At 36.5% G+C, this 13377-nt stretch overlaps 1 protein-coding gene across 1 annotated transcript in view; it reads right to left on the bottom strand.

Annotated features, from left to right (window-relative positions):
• CR1 (complement C3b/C4b receptor 1 (Knops blood group)) overlaps positions 1–13377 on the bottom strand; it is a 131561-nt gene that overhangs the window by 10532 nt on the left and 107652 nt on the right. The window contains exons 33-35 of the mRNA XM_057727207.1: positions 6191–6376; positions 4330–4353; positions 3412–3487 (exon numbers count right to left, since the gene is read on the bottom strand). Coding sequence (XP_057583190.1) covers positions 3412–3487; positions 4330–4353; positions 6191–6376 — 286 coding nt within the window. The remainder of the gene's footprint in view (positions 1–3411; positions 3488–4329; positions 4354–6190; positions 6377–13377) is intronic.

Below are 13377 nucleotides of genomic sequence, written 5' to 3'. Positions count from 1 at the left end.
AATGATGAATCATACAATACCAGTACATTTAGATTTCAACTCTGGGTTGGTATTAGGGATTTAAGAATGGAAGCACAAAGAGTTCGCTCATTCCACCACTTCCCAGTGCTTTCTCATTACGCAGTTCCTCTTTACCCTCTCATAGAGGTTAGATGATGGCATCACTTGAGACAAAGAGGAGATTGTAAGTTTCCACAGGATGAGATTCATGCATGAGGAGGTATACAGGGCTGGACAGCCGCATGGTACGGGCTTCCAAGGAGCAGTGACTAGGTGGTTAGGTGAGTAATGGCCTGAAAGTAGTCTTGGATGCTCAGTGGTACGTGGGATGTGAGAGGATACAACCTCAGTGAGTATGTGTTCAGAGATGGCTGTGCAGGTGGTTGATGGTGGCTGATGTGAATATCGGGTAATGCAGAGAGCCCTTCCAGAGAGTGGCCGTGATAGTTTTGAACTATGCATAATACTAATGAAGACTTAAGGCTTGATCTGACTGTGGACAAGAAGCCTTTTTGTATAGAAATGGGAGTAGATTAGAGGCAGAAACAACAGGTAAGGATTTGGGGGCTCTGAATGGAGGAATCTGTTATTTCTCAGTGATCAGTGCGTGACTTATCTTGCTTAACATTTGTCACAAATTACTGATATAGTAAATACATAGTAAAATACCAAGAGTGCAGATAGGACCTTTTTAAAAAAAAAAAAAAAAAAAAACTAGTTAAATGTCAAGCCAGTGAGGTTAAATCACAGAAAAAAATACTTATGTGAACAAATAGGAAAATTGTCACTAAACCCTTAATAAGACAGAGGCCCTTACAGAAATATGATAATTATCAATTATCTTGTAGGCTAATAACACAAAATAGAGTGAAAAATGAGAATTCACATACCATTTTCTAGAAAGATACTAAGTCATTATACCAGAGTAACTGAGACAAATCCAATAAAAGAGAGGGAGAAAAAAAGGATTATTGAAAGAAAAAATGGAAATATTTCAGCCCTGTACTATACACAGTTCTGGATACTGAATTTCAGTGATACAGAATCAGATTCAGAAATGGGCAAAGAAAGTTATCAACAGATAGTATGAAAGGGTTCATGATTTTACTTCAGGTAACTGGGATGAAAGCCTTAACTCTTAACAACTTCCCACTGATAGGATTTTAATCAAGTCACTGAATTTCTCTGCATCTCAGAGTCTTCTCTGTTTTGGGATAATAATATTATTGGGTCTACCTACTTCACAGAGTTGCTCTGAGGGCCAAAGAAGACCGTAAATGGTAAAGCATGTTGTCAATAGCATGTTATGTTTGCTATTATTATTACTAGTCTTGACTACTGCAAAAGTGGCAATCAAAAGTCATTAAATAAAAATTATGTTGAGTCTCTGTAGGTGGTCCCTGCTCGCAACTAGCTCATTGTCTGGGGAGGGACCTAGTGAGAAGTGCCATGGAGACCAAAAGACAAGACAGAATTTAAAGAGTGTGAGAAAGGACAATGCAGGGAGAGGCAAGAAGTGGCTAGATTGTTTGCAAGGAGTTCTGCTGTGATACTTTGTTTTTTTAAAAGTTTATATTGGCAGCTTCTGTGCATATCAAAACTTCAATTTCTGTACAGCTTCTTTAGGAGACTGCATTTGCTGAGAATGTTTGCTATAGAAAACTGTTCATTTAAAGTTCAAACTGTTTCTCATGAATATAGAGTTTGCTCCTCAAGCTTATAGCATTGATCTCATTGACTTTGACCTCACTGATTTTGTTATAACTAAATCAACTAATACAAAAGCTGTCTATGTTCTCTTCCTAGTCAAAAACAATTCTTTACTTAGATTTTAATCCTTGCAAGGTTTTGGCAAGTTTAAAAATAAATGGTGTTTATAAAAGATTATTATTTTTAAAAAACATCCATGTGAAAGCTTATTTATTCCACGCTGGCAGTGTGGGTATGTGTACCAGTGGGACACACTATCTAATTTCTAGTGCCCTGATAAAGTCAGTGTATAGAGGTCAGAGTCTGAAATTAAGCAAAACTGGAATAAGGATGTTCTCATCAACACCCTTGTAAAAATTGCTTCTATTTTCTCTTTTGCAAACTTTGAGTCCTTCATAAATTCTAAGCTTTTAAAGAAAGTGTTCTTCGTCATATATATTTCCTTAAAAACAGTAATAGACCTGGGATTTCATAGGTGGCGCAGTGGTTGAGAATCCACCTGCCAATACAGGGGACATGGGTTCGATCCCTGCTTTAGGAAGATCCCACATGCCACGGAGCAACTAAGCCTGTGCACCACAACTATTGAGCCCATGTGCCACAACTACTGAAGCCCACGCACCTAGAGTCCGCGCTCCACAACAAGAGAAGATACCACAACGAGAAGCTCACGCACTGCAATGAAGAGTAGCCCCCACTCTCCGCAAATAGACAAAGCCTGCATGCAGCAACAAAGACCCAATGCAGCCAAGAAATTAAAAAAAAAAAAAAAAAAAAAAAAAAAGCAATAGACCCAAAAGGGAATCATTTGACTCCAAGACTTAACTGCAGTTTTGACCTATAAAAATTAATCTTAATCAACCAGTCTGAAATTTTCTGGTCAGCATCAAAGAGGTAATCTGTTACGAAGGTCCTCTCCATCTCCCAGAGGAAGACGAGGCAATCAATTTCATAAGTCCTTGCTATCCAATGCCTCCGCCCTGCCCCCAAAGAAGATATCCTGATTTTAAAATAATCCTTTCCTTCCCCTAATAGCTCCCTTGGCCCACCCTTCTTCCTATGAAAACCTTCTATTTGTACAACTCTGTGCACCTTTCTAGTTGATAAATGGGATGCTGCCCAGTCCATGAACCCTTTAATAAAGCCAATTAGATCTTCAAATTTACCCAGCTGAATTTTGTTTTTTAATAGTGTGAATACTTCTTTATGTCTACTGTATGTCATCAGCCTTTATAAGAATTTCCACCTCTATATAAAAACCTCTTTTTTTTTTTTTTTTGTTGAGGTTTTCTTTGTGAAAAGTCAATACACAGAAACCTCAAATAAATAGAGTCAGGGGACCAGAAGGGGGAGCTCTGCTGCCCCAGGAAGACAACAGAGACCAAGAGGAAGAAGAAAGACTCCTGGCAAGAACTAAGCCAATGAAAAGCCATGAACTCTGTTTACTACAGCCCTCCCAACTTCCTTCTCCTCCCAGGAAAAGCACTCTTCTTCCCTTACCATGCAGCGACTTGCACATGACTTACCATGGTTGTAGACCTCAAGTTGCTATTCTCTGTGGATCGCAAATAAACCCATTTTTGCTGAAGAAATAACTGGCAGTCTATTTCTCTTAGGTCAACATCTTTTACTTCTCTTTGGCTTCCAAGCAGCAGCATGTAGAGTTATAAACATTTTCTAGGAGAATATGGTTGTACTTACCCTTTTTTGCGCTTTAGAATTATCCAACAGGAAACAATGATGGGTAAAATCAAGAGGGCCATACCAAAGAACATGCCTAGGAAATAAAATATGGTAATTACATGCATGGAAAATATAACCTGTAGGTTTTAAATACTGTCTTAATGAGTTTTGAAAAAGTAACTATAAATTCTGCTTTTAAAAAACACCCCCCCCCCCCATAGGCTTATCTTTAAGATTTCCCCTCTGTTCCTTGTTTGGTCTAGCATATTAGTCTTCTTACCACAGGGTTAGAAATGAGCAGTGAGAGAGCAGTTTGTAACCTTTGTCCAACAGCAGCCTTTCAACAAGTGGGTGAGAACAAGCACTGGAGCTCCTGGGCTCAGCTCTCCATGGCCCTGCACCTGTCTCTTATGTGAAGCACAAGGCACAAGCTAGTCTATGCAGCAGACTCTGCTGACACTCTTAGAAACTCTATCACAAAACTATTCTTCCCACATAGGCAGATCACAGAAATGAGCTTAGAAAATTGGTCTTTCTGGCTTTCAATTTGTGCAAATGGGCACGACTACCATCTTAATTGTCTTTACCAAGTAGTAGTCTTTACTTAGTAGTCTTTACTTTGAATAGTCTTTACCAAGAGTATTCCCAGGTTATAAACCAAAGAGCAAGTTGCCTTTTGCAGCACATTAAAATAGGAAGATTGATTCTTTTTTTATAATGGTTCAAAAATAGCAAAGAAACTTTGATAAAGGATACTCACTCTATATGCATATAAGGATACCAGTTTTGCCATACCATGAACTGAATTTATTTTTCTACTAACTGAAAATTCAATATAAGATATTTTGACCTCTCTTTTTATATTTCACTTATTAAAAGTGGATACTTACTGTTAAGGATGCTAGGGTATCTTAGCAAACTCTTCATAAAACTTACCAATTATGAGAGCATCATGTGTGCCTAAAAGGAAGACAAAAGCCACAAAAACATCAGTCTGGCACACAACATGATCAAACAGGAGCTTTCAGTCAGTTATAATTCATTCTGATTTTTTTCAGTACACATTCTTAATTTTTTTCTAATATTAAAAGCCATAGCTTTTACTCACACAATCTCATATTATTTTGTGTGCTCAGCAAAGTATGTTTTTTCTTTCTCAATTAATATTTTGTCATAAAAGTAGTATAATAAGAGCAGAAAATTTATAAAAGAGGACAAAAGAAAAATATCATCCATAATCCTACTATCCTGAAATATTTTAGTACATTCCCTTGTAGTACATTTCCCCATGCATCCGAGTTTTTACATAATTATAGAATATCTATCTAATCTTTGAACAGTAGAATTAAGTGCTCAATATATGTTAACTTTTACAACCTTTACTACCACCACAACTACCACTACTGCTACGTGTATGGTAACACTATTAACCCTTCATTATATTTCAAACATATTTCCCATCTCTCTACTGCTTTCTTATTTACTTTTCAAAGTTCCTAAGTTCTAAGTCAAATTTGTTGACCTTTAAAATTTTCTCTATCATATCAAAAAGTTCCAAAAGTTTTTTTTAGCTGTTTTATATTCTGTTTCTTTTTCTACTTTAGCTTTCCTATGTTGATTTTTAAAACTTTTAACTCTTTATTACATCTAGTATTTATTGTAAGATAAAAAGAAAGGTTCTAAATTTTTTCAGTGCTTCCTATAATATTTGATCTTTTTTTTCTTCCCCTTGGATTGATGATGTCTCAGTTATTAGATTATTTTCTATAAGGTACTTTAATTTTTATTTATATTGACCTTTATTTTATTAATATCTATTTTATTCCATTTTTAATAAAGATAAGTCTATTTTTGCTGATATAAAATGATTTATGTATTGTGGCTTTCTATTTTAATATCTGGCAGGTCAGTGCTCCCAAATTATGTAAATTTGCTGTCTCTCACAGCCACATCATTAGAATACTCAAAAGACATTCAGATAGGCAGTAATCTCTTTGCCAAAGAACTGAATGTAATTTGATAACAAGAGAGTGTCAAGTTTATAATTTAGAAATATTATTTGTGAGTAAGCTTAGTTAACGCATTTAAGGGATTAACTTTAAAAAATATTGTATTTTGAACAATCTTGGTATTCAACCACATATTTTAAGTAAGAGTCATAAGAATGGGGGAGAAGGGAAGCCTAAGACTAATTTAGATCAAGGAAGGTTATTCATTATTAATTTTACCCATTTGCTCCTTGATGTGTACAAGTTTAAGGTTTAGGATTTTCTATTTTATATCACCCTCTAGTTGTCAGCAGAAATCTACTCTTCTACAAAGCTCAATGACATGTGATTCCTAAATCACTGTATCCAACTGTACCAAGTTAAAATCCTGTAGTCTACATAGTGAGGGAGACCAACCAGCTAGTCTCTGCAACTTGGAAGGTGCTCCCCGACTCACACTGAAAACATTCTTGAAGACCTGCTCTACCACTAACGTGCTGCTGAATTTTAAGAGCCGTACACTGTAATCAAATTGTTACTGTCAATGCATGCAACAATAGAGTGATATGGGCAAAAAAGGTTCAGAGGAAGCCCCGAGGAGAGATGGATGAGTTGAGAAGTGTGAGGAGCAGGGTTGCCTTATTCTCATTGCTAAGGGATTTTGAGGAAGAATTAGGGGCTCTTATTGCACTTAGCTCTTAGCTAATGCACACCATATGGCATGCCACCACATTCAGTGACAGTATAGGTGAATGAATGAACAGTAGCCATGGCTGGGAGGGACCTATATTCCTTGCACTTGCACTTACGAGATGTACATATGGCCAGAGGAGGGTCCCATAGGTTGTCTTCCTGACATTGGCTCCAGGGACTGCCTTCCAGAGTATACCCATCTTCACACTCCAAAGTTACATTATCTCCATAGTGATATATTTTTCTCATTTTCAATTCCTTCTGGATTCCATTCATAGTCTGTGGGAGGCTACATTTTACTTCTGAAATTAGAAAAATAAAAAAAGAAATTGATATTTTATTGTTAATTGTTAGTTGAAACTTTGCTTTCAGCAAAGATGTCATGTCTTCCATCAAAAATTATTGATACCTGTCCTACAACATCTTATTATTTAAACTTCTTTGACTTTCATTTTTATGTAAAGCAAGGAAATATAAATGTATTGCTTATAATTATTTAAAATTATCATACTTCAAATTATTGACAACTCTTCAATAGGAAAGTTATGGAAAGATTAGAAATTAGGATAACCATGTTCCAGCCCTGGAACCACATGGGACACACCGTAAGAAACCAGGAATATCATTTTAACCCTCTTTAGGTATACAACTAATACGGATATTTTGTCTCTTGAGTAAATGTATATTTCTAGCTCATTTCTATACAAAGAACAAAGAAGTTAATAAGTCATGATTCTGAATTTCAGGTATTAATTTTCTACTTAATTTTATCTCATTTACCTTATAAAAATTAATAAACAGAAACCTTAAATTAAATAATTAAATAAATAGAGTCTGGAGACCAGAAGGGGGAGCTTTCACACCCTGTGATGACAGCAGAGCTCAACAGGGAGAAAGGCTCCTCTTCTTTCCTGGCAGCAAATCAGCAAATAAAAAGCCATGAACTCTTTATTTGCTAGAGCCCTTGCAACTTCCTTTTCCCTTCTGTTAAAAGAGTTCTCCTTCCTTTGTTATGCAGGGACTTGCATGTGGCTCACCACTGGTGCAGACCACAAACCGCAATTCTCTGCTAATCCCAAGCAAGCCCATTTTTGCTGGGGAAGTAACTGGCAGTCTATTGGTTTTAGGCCAACAAGTCCATCCTTTGTTTTGCTTTCCTTCTCTGCCTTGCCATTGTTATCTTCCAAGCAAAGCCTGCTATTCAGTTGTAATGGTCTCAAAATTAGCTTAAGTTTTCTTTTTAAGATAAAAACCAACAAGGTAAAGTGGCATTTCTCAAAGAACAGTTTGTGGTCTTCCTACATCAAAATATTCCAATGCATTTGTTAAAAATAGACCTCAGGACCCTGCCTCAACATGTCAGAAAGAGAGTTTTTGGGAATGGAATTTAAGAATCTGTCTTTTTAGGGAAAAGTGTCCATGATGGTGGAATAGGAAGACCTTGAACTCACTTCCTCCCATGGACACACCAAAATTACAACTACTTACAGAGTAACTATCTATGAAAATGACCTAAATACTAACAGAAAAAAATTTTCCATAACTAAAGAGATAAAGAAGGAATCATAAAGCGATGAGTAAGAGAGGCAGAAACATGGTATAGTCAAGATCCACAGTCTTGGTTGGTGACCCACCAATGGGAAGAATATCACAATCACAGAGGTCCTCCTCAAGGAGTGAGGACTCTGAGCCCTTTACTGGGCTCCACAACCCCGGGTTCCCGCTCCAGGGAGATAATTCCCCACAACACCTGGATTTGAAAACCAGTGGGGCTTATGTCTGGGAATGCCAGAAGCTTACAGGAATCAAAAATGTCACTCTTATAGGGCACATGCAATGTTTCATATGCTTTGAGTCCCAGCACAGAGGCAGTATTTTGAAAAGAGCTTCATTCGGACCCACTTGCTGATCTTGAAGAGCCTCTCAGAGAGGCAGCTGGCAACTGGGATTCCCCTTAGACACTGTCAACAGCCATTCTGGGAAGCTCATTCTACTGAGATAACACCAGTGCTAGCAAATGCCATTTGGAAATCCCCCCTCTAGACTATTACTGCTGGAGGCTTACCACCAGCAGTGGGCCAGTACAAGCCCAATCCAAACCAGTCATGTACACAGCCATGTGGGGACCTGGCCCCACCTACCAGCAGGACAGTACCAGCCCTGTGCCCCTCTGTGCCATGCAGACAGCCACATAGGGACTTGGCCATGACCTCTGGTGGGCTGACATGAGCCCTGAGCCCCCAGAGCCATGTAGACAGTCCCATGGGGACCCAGCCACTCACACCAGTGGGCTGGTACCAATGCTGATACCACCAACACCACCAGGCCACACAGGAACATAGTCCTATCCTTCAGTGGGCCAGTATCAGCCACACATCCCATCCTCTTGGGTGTGCAGCCAACCATGAAGGAAGCTTACCCAGCCCTCCAGTGGGCCCACAGCTACTGTACAAAGCATGGCCTAACAGCCAGCTGGGCTAGTAGTCAGCCCCACATACCAGTGTGCTCATAGCATTTGGCAGCACCACAAAGGAAGGGCACAAGCTGTGTACATAGGGGACATCCATAGAACATATAGCTTCATAACAAGAGGGGAGCATGCTGCTGGAACCAAGGATGTCCCCTACTTATGGGTACTTCTTCAAGATCAGGAAACAAAATAAACCAACTTAACACATAGATATAAACACAGAAAATTGGGCAAAATGAGGAAACAGAGGAATATGTTCTAAATGATGGAACATGACAAAATTTCAGAAAAAGAAGTAACTGAAGTGGAGATAAGAAATCCACATGATAAAGAGTTCAAGGTAATGGTTATAAAGATACTCACTGAACTCAGGGGAAGAATGGATGAGCACAGTGAGAAGTTTAACAAAGGAATAGAAAATATAAAGAACCAAACAAAGCTTAAGAATACAATAACAAAAAATACACTAGAAGTCATCAACAGTAGATTAGATGATGCAGAGAAATAGATCAGTGATCTGGAAGAGAAACTAGTGGAAATCTCTCAAGCTGAACAGGAAAGAGAAAAAAAATTAAAAATCAAGATAGTTTAAGAAAACTCTGGAAAAATATCAAGCTTAATAACATTCACATGATGAGGGTCCCAGAAAGAGAAGACAGAGACCAACAGGTAGAGAACTTATTGAGGAAATAATAGTGGAAAACTTCCTTAACCTGGGGAAGGAAACAGACACCCAAGTAAGGAAATACAGAGAATCACAAACAAGGTGAACCCAAAGATGTTTACACCAAAACACATATCATTAAAATGGCAAAAAGTGAAAGACTAAGAGGGAATATTAACAACAGTGAGAGAAAAGCAACTAGTTTTGTACATGGGAACCTCCATAAGAATATCAGCTGTCTTTTTAATAGAAACTTTGCAGGTCAGAAAGGAGCAGCACAATATAATCAAAATGATAAAAGGGAAAATCTATAACCAAGAATACTCTACCTGGCAAAGTTATCATTCATATTTGAAGGAGAGTTTTACAGACAAATAAAAGCTGAAAGAGTTTGGCACCACTAAACTGACTTTACAAAAAATGTTAAAGGAACTTCTTTAAGTGGAAAAGAAAAGGCCACAATTAGAAATGTGAAAATTATGAAAGAAAATATCTCACTAGTAAAGGCAAAATAGTAGATCAACTTTTTATAAAGCTACCAGGAAGGTTAAAAGACAAAAGTAAGGAAATCATCTACATACACAATAAGCAGTTAAGGGATACACAAAACAAAAAGATGTAAAATATGACATCAAAAATATTAAACATTGTGGTGGATAAAAATGCAGGGTTGTTAGAATACACTTGAACTTAAGAGGTCACCAATTAAAGTAACCATATATACATCTATATGTAATCATAGATGATAGATAGATAGATAGATAGATAGATAGATAGATAGATAGATATTATATATGAACCTCCTGTTAACCATAAAGCAAAACCTATAATAGATACACACAAAAAAAGAGAGAAAGGAATCTGAACGTAATGCTAAAGAAAGTCATCAAATTGCAAACGAGGAGAGGAAAAGGAGGAGAAAAGAACAAAGAAGAACTACACAACAAAACAATCCCCCCAAATTAACAAAGTGGCAGTAAGTACACACCTATCAATAATTACTTTAAATGTAAATGGACTAAACACTCCAAACAAAAGACATAAAAAGGCTGAAATATACAATGCACTCATACAACTCAACATCAAAAGAACAATCCAATTAAAAAATGAGCAGAGGATCTAAATAGACATTTTTCCAAAGAATTATACAGATGGCAAGCAGGCACTTGAAAAGATGCTCAGCATCATTAATCATCAGAGAAATGCAAATCAAAGCCACAAGAGATATCACCTAACACCTGTCAGAATGTCTAATGTTAAAAGACAACAAATAACAAGTTTTGCCAAGGATGTGGAGAAAAGGGAACTCTCATGCACTCTTGTTGGGAATGTAAATTGTTCTACCCACTGTAGAAAAAAGTATGAAGATTCCTCAAAAAATTAAAACTAGAACTACCATATGACCCAGAAATTCCACTCCTGTGCATTAATCTGAAGGAAATGAAAACACTAATTGGAAAAGATATATGCACCCCTATGTTCACTGCAGCATTATTTACAAAAGCCAAGATATGGAAACAACCTAAATGCCCATCAATAAATGAATGGATAAAGAAGATGTGGTATACATACACAATGGAATATTACTCAGGCATAAAAATAATGATATCTTACCATTCGCAACAACATGGATGAACCTCGAGGTATTATGCTAAATGAAATGTCAGACAGAAAGGCAAGTGCTGTGTGATTTCACTTATTGTGGAATCTAAACAAACAAACAAACAAATGAACAAACATAACAAAACAGAAACAGAGTTATAGATGCCAAGAACAAACAAGTGGTTGCGAGAGGGCAGGGAAATGGAGTGAAGAAAGAAATTGGTGAGGGAGATTAAGAGGTACAAACTTCCAGTTGCAAAATCAATGAAAAAGAAAAAAAAGAAAAAAGACATAGAGTGGCTGTAGATAGATAGATAGATGATAGATAGATAGATAGATAGATGATGATAGATAGATAGATAGATAGATAGATGATAGATAGATAGATAGATAGATAGATAGATAGATAGATAGATAGATGGAGATAAATAGATAGATGCTGCCTATGAGAGACTAACTTCAGATATAAGGATACTCACAGACCGAAAGCAAGGGGATGGAAAAAGTAATCTGTGCAAATGGAAACAAAAAGAAAGCTGGTTGGCAATAGTTATATCAGACAATATAGACTTTAAAACAAAGACTGTAACAAGAGACAAAGAAGGACATTACACAATGGTAAAGGCATCAGTCCAACCAGAAGATATAACAATTGTGTACACACACACACACACAAATGCATACTGCAAAGAGGAGCACCTAAATATATACAGAAAATATTAACAAACACAAAAAGAGAAATTGTCAATAATACAATAATGGGGGGGACTTTAGCATCCCACTTATATCAATGGGCAGATTATTCAGACAAAAAAATCAATAATGAAACACTGGCCTTAAATGACACATTAGGTCAGATAGAACTAATAGATACACACAGAGCATTTAATCCAACAGCAGCAGAATACACATTCTTTTCAGGTACATGTGGAACATTCTCCAGGATACATCACACATTGCAGGTCACAGAAAATTCTCAATACATTTAAGAAGACTGAAATCATATCAAGCATGTTCTTAGATCACAACACTATGAGATGAGAAATCAACTATAAGAAAAAAAAACACATGGAAGTCAAACAATAGGCTACAAAACAATGAATGGGTCACTGAAGAAATTAAAGAGGAAATCAAAAAAATTAAAGAGGAAATCAGAACACACCAAAAAATGGAAACACAATGATCCAAAATCCATGATATATATCTAGAATTACCTAAAGAACTGTAGGAAAAGTTCTAAGATGGAAATTTATAGCAACACAAACTGACCTCAGGAAACCAGAAAAATTGCCAATAAACAAGCTAACCTTATACCTAAAGGGACTAGAAAAAGAAAAAGAAGTAAAACCCAAAGTTAGTAGAAAAAAAAACACACAATAAAGATCAAAGTAGAAATAGATGAAATAGACACTAAAACATATATTAAGGATTAGTGAAATTAAGAGTTGGTTCTTTGAAAAGATAGACAAAATTGATAAGCCTTTTGCCAGACTTATCCAGAAAAAAAAGAGGGCTCAAGTAACTATAATCAGAAAGAGGAGTAGTTAAAACCAACAACACAGAAATACAAAGAATCATAAGATATCACAGCAACAAATAGACACCAATAAAATGGACAACCTAAAAGAAATGGATAGAGTTCTAGAAATGTATACGCTCCCAAGACTGAAACAGGAAAAAATAGAAACTATGCACAGGATGATTACTAGTATTGAAATTGAATCACTAGTCAAAAAATCCCTCTGCCCCCAAAAAGTCCAGGATCAGACTGCTTCACAAGAGAATTCTAAAAAACATTCAAAGACTTAACACCTATCCTTTTCAAACTATTCCAGAAAATAGAAGAGGAAGAAATATTTTCAAATGCATTTTACAAGGCCAGCATCACCCTGATACTAAAACCAGGCAAAGATACCACAAAGAAATTACAAGATAATATGTCCAACACACATAGGTGCAAAAATCCACAACAAAATATTAGACTGTATTACATTAAAAGGATCATTCACCATTATCAAGTGGCATTTATCCCAGGAATGCAAGGATGATTCAATATGCAAATCAATCAAAGTGACACACCATGTTAACAAATTAAAGAGTAAATATCATATGATCATCTCAATAGATGAAGAAGAAAATTGTGACAAAATCCAACACCCATTTATGAAAAAAAAGCTGAATAAAGTGGGTATAGAGGGAATATACTGCAACATAACAAAGATCATCTATGACAAGCCCACAGCTAACATCATACACAATGGTGAAATGATGAAAGCATTTCCTCTAAGATCAGGAAGAAGACATGGGTGCTCACTCTCACATTTTTATTCAGCACAGATTTTGGAAGTCCTAGCCTCAGTGGTCAGACAAGAAAAATACATAGAAGCAATCCAAATCAGAAAGGAAGAAGTAAAACTGTCACTGTTTGCACATGACATGTAGAAAAATTTAAAGATGCCACCAGAAAGCTATTAGAACTAATGAAAGAGTTCAGCAAAGTTGCAGGATACAAAATTGATACACAGAAATCTCTTGAACTTTTATACATTAATATGAACTATCAGAAG

The sequence above is a fragment of the Hippopotamus amphibius genome, chromosome 3, assembly GCF_030028045.1.
Source record: "Hippopotamus amphibius kiboko isolate mHipAmp2 chromosome 3, mHipAmp2.hap2, whole genome shotgun sequence".
Classification (NCBI taxonomy): Eukaryota; Metazoa; Chordata; class Mammalia; order Artiodactyla; family Hippopotamidae; genus Hippopotamus; species Hippopotamus amphibius.
Note: the sequence above shows the minus strand (reverse complement) of the source record. Positions and strands in the feature narration are given on the sequence as shown.